The 21783-nt window shown below is 43.3% G+C and overlaps 2 protein-coding genes across 2 annotated transcripts; both read right to left on the reverse strand.

Annotated features, from left to right (window-relative positions):
- Nucleotides 1-801: 801 nt before the first annotated feature.
- On the reverse strand, nucleotides 802-7042 carry arf2b (ARF GTPase 2b). Its single transcript, XM_070926548.1, has 5 exons — nucleotides 6979-7042; nucleotides 5655-5812; nucleotides 4969-5079; nucleotides 2851-2975; nucleotides 802-2728 (listed from the first exon to the last, which is right to left on the reverse strand). Exons 2-5 carry the CDS (start codon nucleotides 5800-5802, stop codon nucleotides 2567-2569), a joined length of 546 nt encoding a protein of 181 aa, XP_070782649.1. The 5' UTR covers nucleotides 5803-5812; nucleotides 6979-7042; the 3' UTR covers nucleotides 802-2566.
- A 2068-nt stretch (nucleotides 7043-9110) lies between these two features.
- On the reverse strand, nucleotides 9111-19043 carry LOC139303592 (mitogen-activated protein kinase kinase kinase 14). Its single transcript, XM_070927441.1, has 13 exons — nucleotides 18773-19043; nucleotides 18157-18232; nucleotides 17110-17923; nucleotides 15746-15880; nucleotides 15463-15592; nucleotides 15210-15338; nucleotides 13545-13658; nucleotides 12833-12996; nucleotides 12593-12743; nucleotides 11447-11667; nucleotides 10105-10225; nucleotides 9925-10025; nucleotides 9111-9346 (listed from the first exon to the last, which is right to left on the reverse strand). Exons 1-13 carry the CDS (start codon nucleotides 19041-19043, stop codon nucleotides 9182-9184), a joined length of 2592 nt encoding a protein of 863 aa, XP_070783542.1. The 3' UTR covers nucleotides 9111-9181.
- Nucleotides 19044-21783: the final 2740 nt, after the last annotated feature.

Below are 21783 nucleotides of genomic sequence, written 5' to 3' on the forward strand. Positions count from 1 at the left end.
ATTATTAATGTATTAAATATCAGAATGAACAGATCCTTCAACAGAGAAGCTGTTGTTGTTCAGGGTTTTTTCCCTCCTGTAATATCAAAACAGCAGTGGTGGAAAGCACATTTTCTCAAGTACTGTATTGAGGTACTTGTACTTTACTTGAGTATTTCCATTTTCTGCTACTTTGTACTTTGATTACTAGTTCCTTTAGACATTCAGAACATAAAAGTACCAAAAGTAAAAAGTATAATTTGATGCCAAAGCTTTCGTAGTTTTACTTTGGTAATATTTTGAATGCAGTACTTTTGACTTTCTTCTTGTATCAGAGTATCTCCACATACACAGCCTGGAGTGACGTCAACAGAGACTGATTTTATCAGACGAATCATCCAAAATTATCCAACATCCAACTGTCAAAACGAGGATTTTCTTGGGCACGGAGGAGCTTCGAGCTACAGGTATCATCTCTACCATGTTAACCATCTCAGTTTAGCATGTTAGCATGCTAATGTTAATGCTAATGAGTTCGACTACCAACACAAACACAGCAGAGTAGAGCTGACATGACAGCACATTCATCGGCAACTACTTTGACAAGAAATTTACCATTGGCTCAAGCCTGTCAATATTTTCAGGAGTGACCTTTTCACTATTCTACAGCCCAAACGATTTATCGGGAGAATAATCACTAATGAAAATAATAATCAGCTGCAGCTCTCCAGGTGAAGCTGATAAGTGTTATTAGTTTTGCAGGTATTTCATCATTAAAAATCACTGAGACACACATGAAGAAGAGTCTCTCGGCACAACGTGTTGGATCAAATCATGTTTATTAATGTGTTCAGGAAATCCCCACGGAAACAGTTTACAGGGGAACTTACAGATTTACAATCATTCTTGACAGAAGTGCCAGCTTAACCCCCCTGGTTCGACACCGAGGACGCCTGCTGAATCTCTCGACCAGTTAACTGCAAACCCATTCCCCACGACAGGTCTACCACCGAGTCCTTCCAGCTCACGGACGAGCTGCTGACAGAGCGCTTGTTGTGTTGGTCTTTTCAGTCATGAAGTATGCAGCGTTATAATGTGTAGTCGTAGCCTGTAAACACCCAGACATCGGAACTAGGCTTCCTCTCTTCATGTCTGGACCGTTCACAGTTAAAGAGCCTTCATATTTGGTGCCAATCCTTCATCCCAACCAGGAAAATTACACAGCTGGATGCTTTCAGATTTCAAAGTAAAACTGCCAACCGTTGGTGAGAAAAACCTCTTCAATCAAAATCATATGCAGTTCAGGCCCTCGAGGAAACACTACTTTCATATACAGGATTTGTCATACTGCTCAAATGCATTTGGTTCAGCAGTCAAAGTACAAATAGAAATGCTAAAACTAGTTACAGGAAAAAAAAAAAAAAACACCACATGTAACATCTCTTAAAGGAATAACATGTGAAGCTTGTGAATGTATCAGGACACCTGTCTCAGTTAACCGGCTGAAGGTTGTGAAATGCCCAACACCTTGTTTTTGACCCACATGAAGCGGGAACACTGTCAGAGTGATCAACTGTACTGAAGGTCATCTCTCGAAAATCCAATTCAATCCGGGGAATTCAACGCCAGCTACCAAAGAGTTGCATATACTCGCAGATTCTAATTTTAAAGTAGATTTAATTTCTTAAGATTGTTGGCTTGCCTTGTGCTTCACGGTCTCTTTTAGTGGGGTGGGGGGTGGGGGTGGGGAGAAAGGTAGTGTTCATTGGAGAACCATTGCTAAGAATAATCTGTTATATTCCAATATAATAATAATAAAACAAACAGCATGATTTTCAAATGACACCAGAATGATCGAGGATGGGCGTTTCTTTTTTTTTTTTTTTCCTTTTTGTGTTTTTGATTTGCTCCGACCTGATACAGGTTAAGATGCAATTTACTGAATCTCTTACTGGTGGGTTTGAGGTTTCAAAATCAAAAGAGGTTAAAATGAACATTTAGCATTCAGTCTACATCAGGTGAACATTTCTAGTTAACATAGATATATATACTACAGGGAGGGGGGAGGAGAGCTTGCACCCTTGCTCTTTCTTTGCCGTATGAAAACCATGCTTCCTCTGGAGAGTAAGGGTGGGGGGAGAAGGGGGCCGTGCAAGACTTGGAGTGGGGGCAGGCTGAGTGGGGCAGAGGCTGAGTTTGGTGGATGGAGAAAGGGGCTTGAAAACCAGACTGCTGATTCCACAGGAGGTGTGTAAAAGGCACGCCAGGGTTACTCCCAATCCCAGCCAACATACACAGAGACGCCTTCACACCCACACACACACTCGCTGAACACACAAGGTACACGCACACACACACATGCACGCCCACACACACACACACAAGCAGCACAGGCTAGAGCCCCGAGAGAACTGACGAGGGACGAGGGGAGAAAGCAGAAGGGAGGGAATGAAGGAAGTTCTTGAAAGAAAGAGCTGGGGCTGAAGATCGGGTGGGATGGGAGCGAGGGGGGCCTGGATCCGGTGCTGCCGCTGTGTTGAAACAGAAAAAATAAACAACAAACAAAAATCAAAACTGGTGGAATGGATCATTTCTGGTTCTTCAGCTGGTTGGAGAGCCAGTCCAGGCCCTCGTACAAGCCGTCCCCGCTGGTGGCGCAGGTGGCCTGGATGTACCAGCTGCGCTGACGGAGGGCGTGCAAGCCCAGCTTGTCTGTGATCTCTGCAGCATTCATAGCGTTGGGGAGATCCTGGAGGAGGAGACAGTGTCAGTGTCATGATGCAGGTCTCTACATCTACTCATAATCAATCCAAGTTTTAGAGTTCAAACAAACATCTGAAGGGATTTACAGCAACAGAAATGTGACCTCACCTGTTTATTTGCAAAAACGAGCAGCACAGCGTCTCTGAGTTCGTCCTCAGCGAGCATTCTGGACAACTCCTCCCTCGCCTCGTTCACTCTCTCCCTGTCATTGCTGTCCACCACAAAGATGAGCCCTGCACACAAAAATACAGCCAGCTGTTAGCACCAACGCAGGACCAGGACTGCTCGTTTACACACAACTTTGTCACAACACAGAAATTCAACCATTGTAATCATTTATCTTCTGGCTGCAAAACGTTTTCTTCTCTTTCTTCCATTAATAATTCATTCTGTGCAAATTGTTCCTACAAAAGCCAAACCCTAATATTCATACGACGTCATAGATGAGTGCAGCTCCAAACGCTGTGGTTCTAAAATGGCCGTTAAGTAAATTAATAATCCCAAAACATCTGAGGATTCATCCGATAAACTGGATATTTAAGAGTGATAAAAGTGACGTGCACAGCTCAGCTATCAAGTTGCCTATGTTGCAGTCAAGTGTAGAAAACAGCTCGTTCAAAAATAAACTGTGTCACTTGGTAACTGCAGGTCTGTTGAGTGTGAACATTTTATCAAACCAAACGCTGACAAACACTTGAATCTTGATAACTGATGACTTTAAATGCAGTTGAATTTATTATTTAGTGCCGTCAAGACATTTTGAGACTTACTCCTATAAATTATGAAAATGCAGCATTTGGAGAAAGCTGACACTTTTACAGGGAGACTCACAGTAAAACACATCAAACTACATGGAAATGTGGATGTCTTAAAACTTCTGGCTTCACAGCAAAAGTTCAGTCTCTGAAAACTGCTTTGACATCAGTGATTGGCAGTTTAACCTCAACGGAACAACGCAGCTGCAGCGTGAGATGAAGAAGAGGATGGCGAAGGTCCCGGGGCAGATTTGAATGAGGATGTTCAGACTCTTCAGTCGGTCCAGTGTTTGTACGCTTCCTGATTTATGAGCCAGCACGTTTGGTAAATGTCATCCCTGTGGCTTTCTAAACACGCAAACAAGTTATCATTATGGACGTAGTCGTCACAGAGACAACACCTGCCTGTAGAGGGAGTTGGCACTCGTTTGGGATTCTGCACCAGCATCTGTACGCAGCACCACAGACTCGCTGCCTGGTAAATTTAAAATATCCAGAAGGCTTCAATACTCCCTGAAAGCCTGAGGTCTAATACCACAGTACCAAAACGAGACTAAGTACTTGGTAGCTGCTGATAATTTTGTATGCTTTCAACTTTGACCGGTCTGTCTTGTGACCCCTGAAAACCTGAGAACCTCCATCGCGGGTTACTATGGCCTTAGTATGGACATGAATTAGCAATTAGAGATTTTTCCTCCTCATGTTGTTTTATTTGAAACATTTGTGGTGAAAGTAGTATTTCACACAAAAAAAATCTTAGAATGAGGTCAGAAAAAAAATAAGCTTCTTTGTCTTTCTTATCCTTTAATCATCACCCCTCAGATTTATTTTGGGACCCCTTAGGTGGTCCCAAATCCCCAGGCTGGGAAACCTGTGTGTAGAGGCTGCCTTATTCTCCAGAAAGCAAGACAATGTGTCAGCGTATACAAGCTAGATATATTCTGCAAGTAAGATGGGCAGTTTCTGGAATACTCTTGGGTCGTTTTTGATTAATGATGCTGTATGTAACCGTCATTACCAAAAAGGATTCACACATTCAATTTCACACTTGGATGCTCAGTGTGTGGATGGTGATGTTTGCTGCAGCTGGATGTTTGTCTGGTGCGTGCAAGGAAAACAAGGAGGAGCTAAAGCAGGATGAAGGTGTCTGCATGGAGCTGCTCAATCAACTGAAATCACGACTTTTTAAAACTCATTTTTAAAACTATGACAAAATGCAAGTTGAATAGAGAATTTACCTGCAGGTTGCATCATTAGTAGGAAATACTAGGCAGTGTTACGTATTACATATTCTGATGCATTCAATTTGAGGAAATAGAGGAGTCACACAATAAGCCCTTTGAGAATTGAACAATGGTGAATGAGTCATTGGTTGACTAGTTTTAAGATCATCTTTTATGCACCAATGTGGCCACCTATGGGAAGTTATGTTCACTGACACCACTGCCAGCTCAGATAAAGTCCCCCTCACCTTGAGTGTTCTGGAAGTAGTGGCGCCACAGCGGCCTGATTTTGTCCTGACCGCCCACATCCCACACTGTGAAGCTGATGTTCTTGTATTCTACAGTTTCAACGTTAAAACCTGGACAGAAGAGGAGAAACACAGATGAGTCACAACTGATGGGCATATTTTGTAAAATTCGCGTTTTGAATGCTGACAGTCGACCTGCCAGGCACAAAGCTCAAGATCCAACACTAACTGTTAACACAAATTAAATTAAAATCAAGTTAATTTAAACCTCCAGTTCAGTGTGAGTGTTTAAGATGAGCGGTGCAAAACAGGGTATCAAACTATCAGATACTTTTTAATGTGTCCATGGAACAAGAATAAAAATGGTCAAATACTGAAAGTTGGTATCAAAACTCTGGTCAGATTCCTAAACTTGTGTAATCATTTTTTGATCAGATAGTTCCTGATTTCTGTCAGAATTTTGCCAGTTTTAGACTGTATTTCATTTAGGCAGAGTTACTATCACAGCTTTTTTACATTAAACAAGAACTTGAAAAGAAAAACAGGTTTTAGAGAATTGGTATCAGTCCAAAACCTGGGCACTGTATTGGCACTAGTATCAAAAACAGGTGTAACAAAACAAAAAGGTGTAAAATTGGTTAAACACTCAAAGAATACAAGTGAAAAAAGGGATTAGATATCCATACCAATGGTGGGAATGGTGGTGACTATCTCTCCAAGTTTCAGTTTATATAGGATGGTTGTTTTTCCAGCAGCATCGAGCCCGACCATAAGAATCCTCATCTCTTTTTTGCCAAACAGGCCCTTGAATAAGCTTGCAAATACATTCCCCATGGTGACGAAGCTGTCAGAGAAGAGGAGGAAACAGGGTTAGAAGAGGAACATCTGTAGTGTTTCAGTTTCAAGATAACCACCATCCAGTGAGACTGGTGGTAAATATATTTTCTCATTATTGGACAGGTCACATAGGCACAAATAAACGGACAAAACAGGTAGATAACAGCAATACATTTGGTCGAGTAAAAGGCTGATTTTCGCTGAACCAAATGGGGCACAAGGACTGTAACATGGTGGAAGCACAAGCGAGATGTTTACCTAAGCTAATGGTGAAACGTTAAGGTTTAAGGCTGTACGTTACCAGCCAGTCCAAACAACAGCAACCATTACCTAACGTTTCCTGCATTAACCTCACAACAAAGCTGTTAATGTCGCATGGTTTGTACTGAAATCTCACTAATTAGCAGTTAAAAATCATGTATCCAGAGGCAGCTGCATTGTTAACCCGGATAAACTGAAAAGCTAACTGATCAGCAGATAAGAAAGGCCTGTTCCAGCTGGCAAACTCTATCCCTATGCACTAGCGGCAGGGATAGTGTTACTGTGTGTCTGAGCCGTCACAAGACGCTAGCTTGCTAACAACACCTCGACCTTAGCAAAAGGCCGACAATCCAGCTATGTTCGCGTCCGGGTGGGTAAAATGTAAAATTAAAGCGCCCCGTGAATGGAGCTACATTGATTATTTTAGATATGTGAATAACCGAAGCTGGGTAGCGTTAGCTGATTACTTCTACTCGAAGCAGATTACCGATGTTAGCTTTACTAAGGGCGGATGCTTCAGCTAGTTAGCTTGCTAGCTGATGTTAGCTCGTTGCTAGCGGGCGACACAATTAACGGTCGAAAGTGCACCGCCGTTTAAAATGTACACGGCGACACACTTTCAACACATCTGACGGTGACATGTTATGAAAACCGTCGGTGAAATATAAGTCCAGTACTTTGTTAAACCCTCAGTGACTGCTCTTTGATCCGTCCGTTGTCGTTACAGGAACTGCTTTAGCGAGCTGGCTAACGTAGGTGCCCCGTTAGCTAAATGCCGCGTCACAGTAAAGAGAGAGCACCGTGACGTCATGTTAAACGCCGAAGAAAGCGAGTCGGCCGCACAGCGCAACACTCAGTTCACATAATATGACATTTTAGGACGGAACACGGCGCGTTTGAACGGATTATTACCTTTAGAAAGACAGCTTCTCGATCTTTCCGTTATCTTTCACTGTCACTCCAAAATGGCGTCTTGCGCAGCCAGGGAGACACCGGCGTACGGGCACTTCCCACTATCGAACGTGATCCAATCACAGCACAACTGGTGTCACTAATAACCCGCCTCTGTTGTCCTGCTGTCCTATCACAGCGTCAGCAGATCCCTGTGTGCACATTGCACAAAATGTCGAGGAAGTGAACCGCACACAAGTTTATTCAAGTTTCAGTCACAGTGGATAACAGGACTGACTGGGCTGAGTGGTTTTTCTTGTAATGACGGTGTGAGACCAGATAAAACGCTGCGGCTGACATTTGAAAATATTTTACTGATACTGTGTTGTTTCTCAGCAATGAAGGGCCAAAGGTATGTGAACAGGGGTGGCCTGTGGCTGTTGTTTCATGGCTGGGGCTAGGCCCCTTAGTTCAATAATACAATGGACAATAGTGAGCTTCCAACTTTGTGGCAACAGTTTGTGTTTCTCTCTTTCCTGTTTCAACACGACAATACCCCCCAGCACAAAGCCAGACCCATAAAGACGTGGTTTTACCAGTTTAGCTTTCCCAGTTTGGCGTGGAAGAACTGGCCTGCACGGAGCCCTGACTTCACCCCGTTCAACGCCTTTGGGAAGAACTGGATTGCCAGACCTGATCACCCAACATCAGTGTTGGACCTCACAAGCCAGGTTCAACATGTTGGGAAAGACTGAAACCAGAAGAGTGGAGGCTGTTACAACCGCAGATCAAGGCCCATGGTTTGGAATGACATTATTTTGGCCAGGTGGAAGCGTGGAACCCTAAATATGACATCTTTACATTTTTAATGCACAACTAAAATGAGTTATTTTGTTTTCCTTCTGCTGATTGTTCTTTGTTCGATCAGCTGTTTTGAGGCAGCAGACAGCCCTTTAGTATCCTTTGTGTTGACATTTTGTAAATTCTGAGCTGCTGACAGTCAACAAAGATCCCTTTCTAGACTAAGCAGGGGGCCTCAAGCCACTGTGTACTATTAGATTATGATTGTTGGTGTGTTTTGTGTCAGACCAGAAGGATCAGCTATTCTAATCCTCACATAAAGAATCATGGTACAGAGTTAAAGGAAGACTAGTTGTGATTGTGGCCAAAAAAGTAAGTGAGATATTTTCCTCCTCACTATTTATATATATATGTTCCTCAAACTATTTTAACTGAACCTCAAGGCAAAAAATATTTTGATATTTCAAACATTTTATGAACTGTTAACTGTGAAGTTCTTGTGGGGAAATACTGAATTATTTATTCACATATTTAGTGGCTCGAAGGTGGTAGAATTTAAATGTAGAGTATAACAGAATCATGGAATCAGCCTGTAAAATATCCACCAAATGTTTTTAATTGTTGAATGTAAACACCCTCCAGTTTCCCAAAAAAACAGCCATATTCCCAGACTGACGTCAGTGTCCTCGCTGGCTGCTCGATGTCCCTTCTGAACCATTTCATATCTGAATTGTGATCATTCAGAATAATTTCACATCTCAATGAAAACATTTCACATGCAAAATGAGCCGATGTGAATTTATAAGTAGAGTCTGAGTGAAAAACCACACATCTAAATCATGTGATTCAGTCACATGTGATACAGTCACATGAACTTTCTTTGTCAGCTAGTTTCTTTACTGGTGCTGTAAGTGTTTCCAATAGGCTTTAGGTCTGGTCCTGGTCTACAAGAGGCCTCCTCACATGTGGACTAAAGCTGGAGGACACAATGAATGAAGGAGGCAATGATTGGAAAACAAGCAGAGGAGGAAGAGAGCAGCTTCTTTGCCTATAAGGTCATTTTTTATTAAGATATAAAATGTCAGTAACGTTCAAGTATTAAAGTCTTGAGGGCTCATATTGTATCATGACAGTTATTCATTGCTTTAAGCAGCTTCTCTCATTTTACATTTTAAAAAGGCACCAAGCAACAAGACAAACTCCAACATCCAGATCACGAGGGAACAAAGAGGTAAACTGAAACTGTGCATACAGGGCAACGGAAGAAAATCATCTTTACAAAAAGGCACTGGTCATCCTACTTTTATGCAGAAGAATCAGTCATATCGGCAGCACATTTACAGGTACATGTACGCACCGTTACGTCCACACGTCTGTAGAACAATCGGTGCCTTATTAGTGCAAAATAACAGAGATGTCCGTCTCATTCTCGAAGTTCCAGCTTGCCGTCTCTGACTCTCCACCTCCAGCGCTGACATCTGTCAGGAGCAGGAACGCAGCGCAGCCACAGACAAGACTCTTTGATCTCTTGTTCGAAGGACACCATCTTCCGGTCCAGGGTCTCCAAAGTGAAGGCCTTCCCTGAGATCTGAATCATACACAAGATAATTCATGTGGGGCTATCAAACCTCAACACTGACTGAAATGTGGCATAGAGTGTTGAAAAGATGGCACTGAATGTCTGGTCAGATTTATCTTGCTTGCTTCAGGTAGTTCCAGATTTAAATTCAGATTTGGCCCATTTTAGATCGTTTTATTTAGCCAACATTTAACCGGTACCTGCCCTCTCTAGCTCTGCCCAGGTGTGCTTCATCTGCCTCCTTAATGAGATGCGCCTGGCCTGGGAATGAAGTGCTTCAAAGCTCCTGTGCCAGCATCAGAGGAGAGGGGCTTCTGGCGTGGGGACTGCTGGTCTCGTTTCACCTCTGCCTGGGATTTTGTGTTTCTGTTTTGACTTTGTGCTTTTTGGTGGTCTTGATTTAGTGTCTTGGTTGTTTGTATGTTTTCTGGGAATAAACCCCTTGGCTTTGGTGTTTCTCTGTGGTTCACTGATCACAAAATGCACCAGGATCTTGGTGGCTTACTGCCTCAGCTGAACAATTTTCTCTGAGAAAAAACCCGACTGGGTACCTGAAAACCATCACATACCAATAAACTGTCTCTTACCTGATCGCTGATTCCTATCGCAACATGGCCCACTTTGACCTGCCGACGTTCACGGATCCTCAGACACTCGCCCTGGACGTTCTCGATCCAGATGTCAACACCTGGAGCGTCAGAGCCGTGAATAACAATGACAACAGAAGTCAAGCAGCGTATGACAGCGATACAGCCCTGCCACCTCACCTTCGAAGCAGTACGACGAGGACTGATTCGCTGAGGCCAACCACTCCAAGTGTCCATCTGTCTGACTGTTGCAGGAGGAAAAGACTCCAGAGCTCAGGTCATCAGACGAGTGATCAGAGTCCTTAAAAAGTGATAGAAGTGTTAGTTTTTCAGGGTTTTGATTCCACATGTACAGTCCACCTCTTAGCGCCTGCATCTATAGATACACACCTTCTCTGAGGGATCCATCTGCGACGTGTCCGAGCAGCTGAAACAGGACGGAGGGTCATCTCGAGGTTCAGGGGATGGGGTCTGGATTGTGGTGCCTACAGCTACATCTAGTGAGAGACGACATGAGTGCATTTACTACAAATCAGCTATACTTTTCAAATCAATCCATGCTTTACTGCATTGTTCACTAAATTTGCCAGTATTAGACTGTTCGACCATGAATTCCTAAATAACCAGGCTGCTCAGTGAAAAGGTGAAACTTATTGGGGAATTTGGCTCCGTAACTCGGTCTTTGCAAGGTTCCCTTTTCGGACAAAACCTCAACAACTCTCTGTGTTTGAGGGGTCAGTGTGTGGAACTCAAAAAACTAGAGCTAGCCTCGAGCTGCCAGCCTTAAGTGGACGTGAGGAGTGGGCTACAGAGTCTGGTAAACTCTCTTCTTTGTAACTCCAAAACTCAACTCAACACAAGTTTTCCCACAATGTAGTATTACTCCCCAAGACCTATTAATAGACGTTGATGAGCAAAATCGGTGGAGTTCCCCTTTAAGACAGACTGGAAAAAGTCTGAACTTAACTTTAAAATGTTCCTTTAAATATGAAACAGAGAAGAGAAGCTCTGTAATCACCCAGGAATCAGGTCAGATGCTTCAGTTTGAGAGGTGCAGTAATAAAATGTAGTTGCAGCCGATGAAATAAAGTGATTCTGGACAACTTGGTACATCAGACATCAGTTGTTGCTGCTGAGCTGTCCTCATGACGCAGAGTTTTCCTGACTCACCGTCTCGGAGGTATTCCAGCTCTGATTCTGATCCCCATGAATTCTCATTTGTCTGTTGGCCTTTTTGCAGCAAAGGGAAAAGTCCTCTGAGAGCACGGAGATACTCTGTAGAGATGGAAGAGTCCCACCCTTCTTCTTCCTCCTCCTCTTCATCTCCTTCCTCTTCCCAGTCACCCTCATAGTCCCCGTCAGTTTTCAGCCACTTTTCCTGAACATGTTCCTCCTCTCCCATGTATATATCGACGTCTGAGTCGGAGCAGGTGTCCCAGTCTTTTCCATCTGCAGCGTAATCGTCCTGCAGTGATTTTGGCTGCGACTCCCATTCCCTAGTTAATGAGGAATCTGTCTCCACCTCGGAGTCTGAGTCACCATCTTTCCAGTCATTGCTGTCCTCGTCCACCGCTGTAGTCCTCCAGGGGCTCACCCAGTACATGGTGGGCGCTGAGACGGCAGATGACGGTTTAGTTGGGGTGACGGGGATCCCAGGTGACAAAGAGCAGGGGGTGTCTTCATTCTTGCCACGATACAGCTTCTCACAGGCACTTTTGACGGACCAGGGACTCAGACCTCCAACTGTGGAGCAAACGTTCACTGTTAGAGTCCTCAGTGAAGCAGATAATGTCACAACAAGTGAAGTTAGGTACTTGAGATCAAAGGCTTTTGGTTTCCTACCTGAAAACAGACAAATCTATGTTTCTATAGACAATCACGTCTCTTAAGAGGCCAAAACTAGGTTTGGAGTTCCCCAAGGGTCAGTCCTGGGTCTTTTTATTTTCCCTATAATCGCTCCCTCTTGGGGATATTACTCATTGTTATGGTATCTCCTTCAATTTTTACGCTGATGACACACAGTTATGTCTTCCATTAAAGCCTGCAGACCTTTGTATGCTGCACTCAAATGTCTAGCTGACGTCAGAAACTGAATGGCAACCAATTTTCTTCAGTTAAATTCTTATCATTGGTATATTTCTGACCAGGTTATATCTTGGTATAATATATATATATATTCATCCCATCTTAAATTTGAATCACCATGTTAATAAGCTCGTACACTCGAACCTTGCAAAGATTCCACCTACCTGTCTGCTCGGTTTTAAAGACACTAAAACTCTTATACACGCTTTTACTTCTTTATTATTTTTACCTGCCTCAAAAAGCTTAAGACAGGCAACAGACTGTACAAAACTCAGCCGCAAGGCTTTTAGCTGGAACAAATTATCATCTATTTTAGCCTCTACTTTTAAAGCTTTGCATGACCAGGGACCGAGCACATTCTTGACATATTTTCTGTTCATTGCACTATTATGGTTTCCTGTTATATCTTATATATATATATTTTATCTTTTATGTAAAGCAGTTAGTAAACCAGTATTTCTTGATATTATTTGTTTTTATGTTGTAAAGAACTTTGTTTAGAGGTGTGCTCTATAAATACAGTTTATTTTCATTATTATAAAATGAAATCTTTTTTACATTACAAGATGATTCTCAAATCGACCTGCTCTGAGGGCCTTGGTGGTTTTCCTCCTGAGCTCCTTTGCAGATGCTCGTCTGTCCGGGTCTTTCTGGAGTCCGGCCCTGAACACTTTGGCCGTGAAATTATTGCAGTTGGACGGCACCTCCCACAGAGGAGGAGGCTCGTTGACAATCTGACAAACAGAAACGTAAGAATAGGTCAGTGCAGTTCTCTCCACTTCAGGTTGAACATATCACACTTTTCCAGTAAGAAGACTCTCACCTGGAGACACAGTGGATGGGAGTAGTAGCGTGTCCACGGGTGGCATCCATTGAGCATGTGCAGTAGCATACAGCAGCTGCTCCACACGTCCGCCTTGGCACAGAGCTGATCCCCTCGTGCCACCTCGGGGGCCATGTGGGTCTCTGTGCCGGGGAGGGCAGCGCCTACATCCACAAACAGGGAATTCATTTGAATCTCTTCGTCTTAATTACTTTGTCTTTTCTTCGAGTTAGTTTGCACATGAGCGTGCTCCTGTTGTGCACATACATTTTGACTTGGCTTACAGGCACACAGTAATGTTTGTTGTTACTTTTTGATTCTGTGTAGTGTTAAACCCATGAATTCTTCAGTATTGTTTGCATGTTTTGAGCCTATTTTACAGTAAACTCTGTCAGTGTGTCCACCTTTAACTTTCTGTTATTGTCATGGACTTGATAAAGAACAATAGATACCAGTCAGACTGACCATTAGGGGAAGATCTAGGTAGCAAATATAAGATTTGTCGAGGATAAACAACCTTTTGAATCACAGCTGCTTATTTCTCTCAGTAAAAAAAGTAGAATTAAAGTGACGTTCGCTGACTGGTCCATTTATAAAGGGTGTAAGTAACTTCTTTTCTTTTGTATTTTTGTAAAAATGATTTGTATAACCACATAATGTGATCAATAAATATCAAGTGAATGATTGTGTTTTATGTCGGTTTATTGCCAACTTGACTCACCCCTGAATGCCTTCGTGCTCCATCCGCTGTCATCTAATGTCTCTGAGAGACCAAAGTCACAGAGGAATGTGTCTCTGCAGTCTGCAGACAGCAGCACATTGTCAACTGGAATAAAATCAACACATAGGATTCGGTGAGACAGCTTGTTTTCATTTGGCGCTCATTATGAAACAGTTGACTGAGAAATGAGGAGGCTGTCAGAGTGACGGGTACACAGCGAGGCCCCCTGTGAACAGCTGTCCTGAGGTGACACAAGGCAACATCTTCAAAAATAAACACATCTTTTCCACCTCTTCGTGAAGATCTGATATGATGAGACTGGTTAATTTGATGTCTGCTGGCCGAGCGAACCTGCTCCCAGTGAGTTCAGACGACACAGAGGGGCCTAATTTTCCCAGTCAATCCCCTCAGATGGGATTACGGAGGGTTTAGGGGTGAGATGTCAGTTTAGGATTAGGTACCAACAGTGGGGATGCAAACTGACAGTGGAACCAGCAGCTAGAGGCTTTACTGGGCTCCCTCCCTCCCAGTAAGTCCTGCTGATAATATCAAAATCTACTACCACAGCAGGGAGAGAGACTGTGGGGCCTCACAACAAAGTAAACAAGCTAAAGCTGAATCGAAATGTATGGATGTAGCTGCAGCAATACAAATAAATAAAAAGATCTGCTTACAAAAGTGATGCACACAGAAAACACGAGCCTCCTCCCAAATATCTAGTGAGAAACGAAAGAATAAATCTTAACTATCTACAGACTGATGCTGAGAAGCTCAGTCCAAAGACTGTATGTACACAGAAACCAGTAATGGAAGAAGTGTTCCGATCGAAGTAAAAGTAGCAGTACAACTATTTAACTAAGTAGTGCCGAATGTTCTATTATTTACATTTAGGAATGCCAGATTATAATCATTGATTGGCTGATAATTATCTTAATGACTTTATATTATTATGAGAAGAAGCATCGTATCTAATAAACGGATGACATGTTTGTATTTAAAGAGTAACTCCCCACTAGATTTTGGAAGGAGGAAAAACAAAAACCTCACCGGCCTCATGTTGTTGTGAAAAAGCATGTTGTCACCACTAGTTGGCGTGGCAAGCTAGATTATTAAATCAGATGAAGTTACTCTTTAAAATCTTAATCTGCAGAGTAACTAGAAACTATAGCTGTCAAATAAATGTAGAAATAATAAGCATTTACATTTACTGGAGAGGACGTATAAAGATGTATAAGTATATAATGCAAATATTCAAGTAAAGTAAAACATCAGAACGGTATTTACGGGGGCAGCAAAACAAAACAAACAACATTAGCATAATTTAGAGTCTTGTTTTTGACAACCCAACAAATGTAAGTCCAGTATTAACTCTCCTTTAGCCCTCTTTTTGGTCTCCACCAACTCCTGGGAAAAAATATCGGGCTAATTAGCTGCTAGTTGCTAACGTTGTCTGTCTTCTGTTTAGTGCTGAAAACACTGATGAGACTGAACCAACCCCCAGCAAAGTTGTGGGCTATAAAACAAAACAACAAAGAGCTGAAAGATGTGAACCTTTCACATTAAAACATTACACATGATCTGATGCTATAAACTCAACTAGTCTGAAAATGAAAATAAACCCCCAGACCTACCACGTTGTCTACAACAAGAACACACCTTTCACATCCAGGTGAAGGACCTTTCTGTGGTGCAGGTGTTCTAGTGCCCCCAGTGACTGATGAAGGTAGTGCAGGGCCAAATCCTCAGGTAGGGAGTCCATCTCTTTCAGAAGCTGGGCCAAACACGCTGAAGAGGTTTGGACAAATGTTTACTTCATAGGACTGCATTTCATTGGCTGTAAGTGGTCAGTTATACTGCATATAAAGTAAAGTATTTGTGTTATTTGTTGTTGATGGTGAAGAAGTTTTACCTGGCTTCAAGTCCATGAAGAGCACAATGTTGAGGCCCTCCCTCACGGCCCCAAAGAGCTCCACAACACGAGGAGAGTTCAGAGCGATCCACGTGCTCACCTCCTCGCTGCTGAGGCGACTCAGAGGGATCTGAGATCAGTGGACAACAACGTGCTGAATAACATCATGATAACTTCTAACTCAGTCATCGTTTCAGAGTCCAGGAGCAGGACAGCGTTGTTTAAAGAGCTCTGGGTGGTGCATATCTGGATGTTAAAAATGACTCACTCTTTCTTGGCTTACCCTCTTGGCAGCACATTCGAATCCAGTCCTTTTGTCCCGAACACAGAAAACATCCCCGTATGAGCCGCTCTGGATGTGATGAAGAACGCAGTATTCCTCTCCCTCCCTGTACTGACAACTGCTGGGCTGAAGTTGCTGAAAGAGACAAAAGTTCACATTGACAGAATACATTACAACCAGGCTGAGAAGTTAAAGGGTCAATCAACACACGATCAGAAAGCCTGCTGCACTCTGGCCACGCCCCAACCGGTGATGTCACGGCAGGTGTTTCCTGTCTGTAGTCAAAGGAAGGATTTACAGTACTGAAGTACAACGTCAAGGTACTTGTACTTTATCAACCCACAGACGATCATCACCCATTTCTCTTAAAACTACGAAGCATTTTCGCCTGTTTGAGCTCATTGTGGCCACAACTCACGGTTCTCATCCAGCAGCTGGAAACAAGGCGATGAACTCACAGACAGACACAGTTAGAGACGAGCTGGTGAACACAGTGGAGCATTTAGCAGCTAAAAGTGAGTGAATATTGGACTCATTGGACAGTTGACAGGTGGCCAGAATCACGACTGCACATTCAACCCCTTCTCCCAGAAAATACCTTTATATTGTATGAAAACTGTTTTCCTAATTACGCTTTGCTGACAAACGTGGTGACTGTTTTAAGATTAGCAAAGATCGTTAAACCAGACCGTGATATTTCCTGAACCTCAACATTCATAACATAACCACCACAAAATGTAAGAATGCTGCAGTCACTATAAGAGGATATCGTAATGCAAGATCTGATCAATGAAACATGTTGTCGGTGAATATTTCACTGATACGTTCAATATTTCAATATTTTTGCAGCTTCCCAGATGTGTTAACAACATTTCCTCGTGAATGCCACCTGAATGTTGCTCTGTGTCTGCTGGATGTGTAACTAGGCAACTATTTACAGATTCACCGTAACAACTTTAAAAGACGATAATATGTCAGATGCTGTTTTTAGTTTGTTTTGCTGCCCCCTGGTGGCCAAAAAAAGGTTCATTTGACAGTAAAACTGTGACTGATCTTACATCTAAACTTTAATTTAATGCTACTTTATACTCCCACTCTAATACACTTTAGAGAGAAATGTACTTTTTACCCCATTCGATTTATTTGATACTACTGGTTGCATTATGGGAAACGTAGGATCCAGCTCGAACCAATATTAGGGACTGAAAGTCACGACACCTCGTCCTCTGCTGCTTTGATTTTGACTGAATGTGGCGTTCCTAGAGGTGCACGGTGGAAACTTTTAACTCATCATAAAGATTTTAAGGCACATGTAGGCATATTAATATCCCAAACAACAAATAAACTGGCTGCAAATGTCTTACATGATGAAATATGAGTCCTTCATTGACAGGTCTGCTGGTCTTCCAGTCGCTCAGAGTCTGTTTAATCAAATCTCTGAAGGAGGGTGAAACAAAGAGCTTTGGTATGTGTGTCACTCTGCCTCTCAGGACGTCCAAAACTGTGTCGACATCACTCGTGTCATCAAAACCAAACGCGCACTGAGGTGGATCCACTGTGCTGGAGGTGTAGGTGGAGTCTGAATTCACACACCCTGCGGAGTCAGAATCCCACTCAGCATGGGAGGATGAGTTAAAACCAGACACATGCATCAGGTCAAAGGTCAAACTTGACATTCTGGCTTCAAAATCTGCTCCTTGCACGCCGTCCTCTACTCCGCAAGATGAGTCGGACTCGCTTTCATGAGTACAAATAGATTCAGAGTCCTGATCCAGGCTACAGTCAGAGTCTGAGCCCCCTCTGTCATCAGTGCTGGATGTGTGGTCTGGATCCACTGATCTGTACTGGTCCTCTGATGGTGACACATCTGCACAGCCTTCATATACACAGGAGAGCAGGTCTCCATGGCTGCAGGGGCCCGAGACTGAGTCAGTAAACTGAGGAGGAGGCGGGATAATCTCAGCGGATGATGTCATCTCTCTGTATGCTGACTTCAGCCAGTCAATCTCCTGCACCCACAGACCCCGGATGATTGGAGGCTGCTCCCCGTCCTCCTGGCTCTGCCGTCTGGCTTTCCTGCGTTGTTTCCTCTGGAGGTGGTAGTGCGGGAGTTTGGAGGCCACATCGAAGTCCTCGTCCTCTGTGTCGCTCACGAGGGCAGTTTCTTTGCTCAGAGACCTGCAGATTAGAGGACGTACGTCATGTTTAGTGTTCTAACTGAAGCTCCGCACGTCTGAGGATCAATACATTTTAGACGATTTAAAGCCCCTCTGTACAGATCCTTTCATCTCATTATAGCTTCTTCTTCCAGTTACTCTGATGGCATGTGTTTTTGTGTGTGTTGCTTTCAGCTCTTCCCATAGGGCCTTTAAAACGTTGTTTGAGACACACTGATGTACATTGTGAGATACCTGTGCTGTTCGAGCAGCTGGGATCTTGAGTAAGGACACTGAGTGTTGGTGGGGCTGAACTCCTGAAAGTCTTCTCCTGGGACAGAGAAATGTTCACAATTAAGAGTTGAATTAATGTAAAACTGGTTATGGACTGATTCAGCCAAATACTACAAAGAGGAGTGACGAGAGAGTCCAGTTAGCTTAGCTTAGCACAAAGACTGGATGCAGAACCAGGCTGTTTCAAGTCTTTATGCTAAGCTAGGCTAACTGTCTGCTGGCTATAGCATTACGTTCAGAGAGTCGCATCAACGTTCTCATCCAACTCTCCACCAGGAAGCGAATTAGCTTATTTTCCAATGTGTTGAAATATTGTCAGTATTGTTGTTTTACTAACTTTGCTCAGATAAAAACTAAACTGGTGTTTTAAATCGAAGCAGCAGCTGAGGCTGAGATATCCTGACTTTTAGCCTCTAGTACAAGTTAAACTCCACTCAGCATGCATGCATTTTCCTTCTAGACGGAACCATTGGAAACAAACTCTGTTTAACTGCACGGAGAACGGATCCTCCAGCCTCTTTGTGGCCATTAACATGCTTCATTCACTGATCCACATCCTGTAGACCTGCAGTCTTACTCTCTGCCTGTGCCACTATGGAGACGCAGGGATTCTCCTCGGACACTTCCTGCCCCTCAGTGACCACATGCTTGGCGGTGCCGTGCTGCATCACCCGACTCAGATGGGGGGCGATGGCTTGGACCAGCGAGTCCTTTTCCTCCTCGCGGCCTTGGCTGCCGTCCTCTTTGCCAAGAAATGAGAGTTCAGATCCTCCGGTCACGATGACGAACGGCGTGTTGGAGTTAAACATGCGGGGTATGGCCATTTCTCTGTCGCGGTCGGGGTGCATCTACGTGATGAGAGCTGGAGGAGAGGACGAACAAAACACATACAAAACAATGGCAACACATCAGTGCATACACACATACAGACCTATATATTTATATATATATACACACATATATATATATATATATATGTATACATACTGCTCTGTGGGAGTCTATGAACACCTAACAGACAAAAAGGTCTGAAGTCATATGAGGCATAATTTTGTTTCATCAATCATTTTACAACCCTTACATATTATTAATCTTGGTATCACTTAATAACTTGAGCCAGTGTGTGTATAATAATGTGATGGTGATATCTAACTAATAACAAGTTGTTATTGTCATTATTGTGGATTTTTGGTTGACTAAAAACCCATGCTAGCAGCTGTAAGAGGCTATTCTTAGGCACACGGTTGCTTTGAGCTAAATGCTAACATCGGCATGCTAACACGCTCACAGTGACAATGCTAACGTGCTGATGTTTAGCAGGTGTAATGTTTACCATGTCCAACGTTTTAGGTTAGCATGTTAGCACGCTACCATTTGCCAATCGGCACTAAACACAAAATACAGCTGAGGCTGAACTGTGTTAGTTTGGCAGGTGTTTTAAAGTACTGGTGAAATTCTGACCTCATGGTGGCGCTAGAGGAAAAGTTAGACCACCAAAGTTATTAGGATTTACCATCTATGAACCACGGACGACAATCTATCCAATAAAACAACAAGCACAGAAACGTCCACCTCTAATTATGGCGATCTTGTATTTGTATATATTTATTAATGTCTTTTGTCATGGTCACTTTTTTTTTGGATAGTTGACCGGAGAAAACTCGGCCTGTAAAACTTAAAAAACTTCACAGACCACATCATATTTCAGCATTAACCTCCTAAAACCCAAGCTCTATCTTAATTTCTCTTTGCTATCTTGGCTTATTGGGACCTGATAAGTATAAAAACTAAGCATCATCTGTCGACATGATGTGGTTCCGCATACGGGGACAATTTTGAATTTCCATATAAGCAGAATTAAGTATCATGGTATAACCCAAAATGTGATGTCCACGCATGTGGATGCCAGGTCTTAGGAGGTTAATATTAGAGGCTTTTCCACACAGGGAAACGTTTACATTTGAGCAGAAAATAACCCTCATGATAAAATAAAAAAACCCACATGTCAAATCAACAATAGTGGAAACATCAGATCTGTGACTGGCGAGCATTTTGATGTGGTGGCATTTGCCGCGGCCGGGCGTGAATGAACAGACACCAGTAGTGAGTCCGGCGAGGAGAGTATAAATAGCACGCAGAGAGGCGGCCGCATGCCTTCCACTGAGACCGCCGGCCAGCTGTCCAAGTCTCTCTTCCTCAACACATGTTGACAGCGAATACTGGGGGATCAAAACACACACACACACACACACACACACACACACACACACACACACACACACCGCCCACACATGAACACTACACTTGTCCTCACACAGAGCTGGAGGGCGGGTGAGAGCTCATATGTGAAGTATTGATAATTTGAGGACGAGAAACTGTGAGAGCACAAGGAAATGTTTGTTTTGACCTAAAAACTAAAACTGTGAGGTTTACAGAGGACAGGTAACATAAAAAAAAAACATCTACACCTGAGCTGTGGACAAGTGACACCCTATTTAAGACTCAGTCAACCCTCCAGGACATCCTGAACCCTGATCAAGTCTCTCCCACACAGTTCCCGGGGTGCACTGCTGACCACACTTCCTGTCAGCTACACTGCTCGCGTCCCTCTGTGACCTGGCAGCGAGAACACCTCCAACACAGCAAAGTCAGACCGACAGAGCACGTTACCTCAGAGGGACCAGGATCAGAGGCCGGCTTCCTGTCTCAGGTTCAGGTGAAGTGGCTCCGGTGATCCTGTAGAAGGACAGAAGGACAGAAGGACAGACGTTTGTGTTCCTCCTCGTCTCCGTTCGTCCTGTGTCGTGTGTGCTTCGGTCTCCAAGTGTAACCTACCGGCTTTCTGCCCCCACTGGCTCTGCTGATTGGTCGCCCATGTGTGTGAGTTATGAGCTCCTACACCTCGGTCACCCCGGCCCCCCCCCCTCCCACACACACACCCCCACCCCCACACAGTCGCCTCTGGATGGAGACTGCAGATGCCCTCAGTGACACTTGGATCTCGTCTGTCGAGCTCTTTTAGTCTCTTGAATGTTTCATTTATCGCAACTTTCAAGACATAAAACAGGAATTTCACTGTTAAACCATGAAGTACTCAGATATTTAACTTAAGTAAAAGTAGCAGTACCACAGTGTAAAAATACTCTATTGAAGCATTGATGTGTTCATCACTTTAATGTTGCAGCTGGTAAAGATGGAGCTTGACTACTTTATTCACTGCTGCGCATCTTAATCTATAATAATACATCATTTATTAGTCGATTTATATTTTGTATTAATAATCTGAGTCTACAAAGTAACTAGTAACTAAAGTTGTCGAGTAAAACGTAAAATATTTGCCTGCATGGCTGCAGACTGAGCACCTTCCCACAAACGCTAAAAAAGAGGTGTACAGGAATTTCCCCTTTATCCAAAACAGTTTGGTCTCAGGTTTCGTCAGTTTTGAAAGCCCCTAAATTAAACCTGGACTTGAGTTTAGACCTGGTTTGCATTTCTTTCCCGCTTCAGTAAGTTACACAAAATATTCAACGATACTTCCCTCCTCCGTCCCAACAATCCTCCGTCGTCAGACTTTCTGGGGTCATTTAT

This window comes from Enoplosus armatus, chromosome 20, assembly GCF_043641665.1.
Source record: "Enoplosus armatus isolate fEnoArm2 chromosome 20, fEnoArm2.hap1, whole genome shotgun sequence".
In the NCBI taxonomy this organism is placed as follows: Eukaryota; Metazoa; Chordata; class Actinopteri; order Centrarchiformes; family Enoplosidae; genus Enoplosus; species Enoplosus armatus.

What these genes read in the sequence shown, in the direction of transcription:
- arf2b (XM_070926548.1), bottom strand. Translation starts at nt 5,802, where the DNA reads ATGGGGAATGTATTTGCAAGCTTATTCAAGGGCCTGTTTGGCAAAAAA. An exon ending in CTACTTCCAGAACACTCAAG is followed by an intron (nt 2,976 to 4,968) that starts GTGAGGGGGACT and finishes TTTTGTGTGCAG; the next exon opens with GGCTCATCTTTGTGGTGGAC. An exon ending in TCGTTTTTGCAAATAAACAG is followed by an intron (nt 2,729 to 2,850) that starts GTGAGGTCACAT and finishes CTCCTCCTCCAG; the next exon opens with GATCTCCCCAACGCTATGAA.
- LOC139303592 (XM_070927441.1), bottom strand. Translation starts at nt 19,043, where the DNA reads ATGCACCCCGACCGCGACAGAGAAATGGCCATACCCCGCATGTTTAAC. An exon ending in TCGAATGTGCTGCCAAGAGG is followed by an intron (nt 15,593 to 15,745) that starts GTAAGCCAAGAA and finishes CACTGATCTCAG; the next exon opens with ATCCCTCTGAGTCGCCTCAG. An exon ending in CACCAAGGCCCTCAGAGCAG is followed by an intron (nt 11,668 to 12,592) that starts GTCGATTTGAGA and finishes TTTGCTCCACAG; the next exon opens with TTGGAGGTCTGAGTCCCTGG.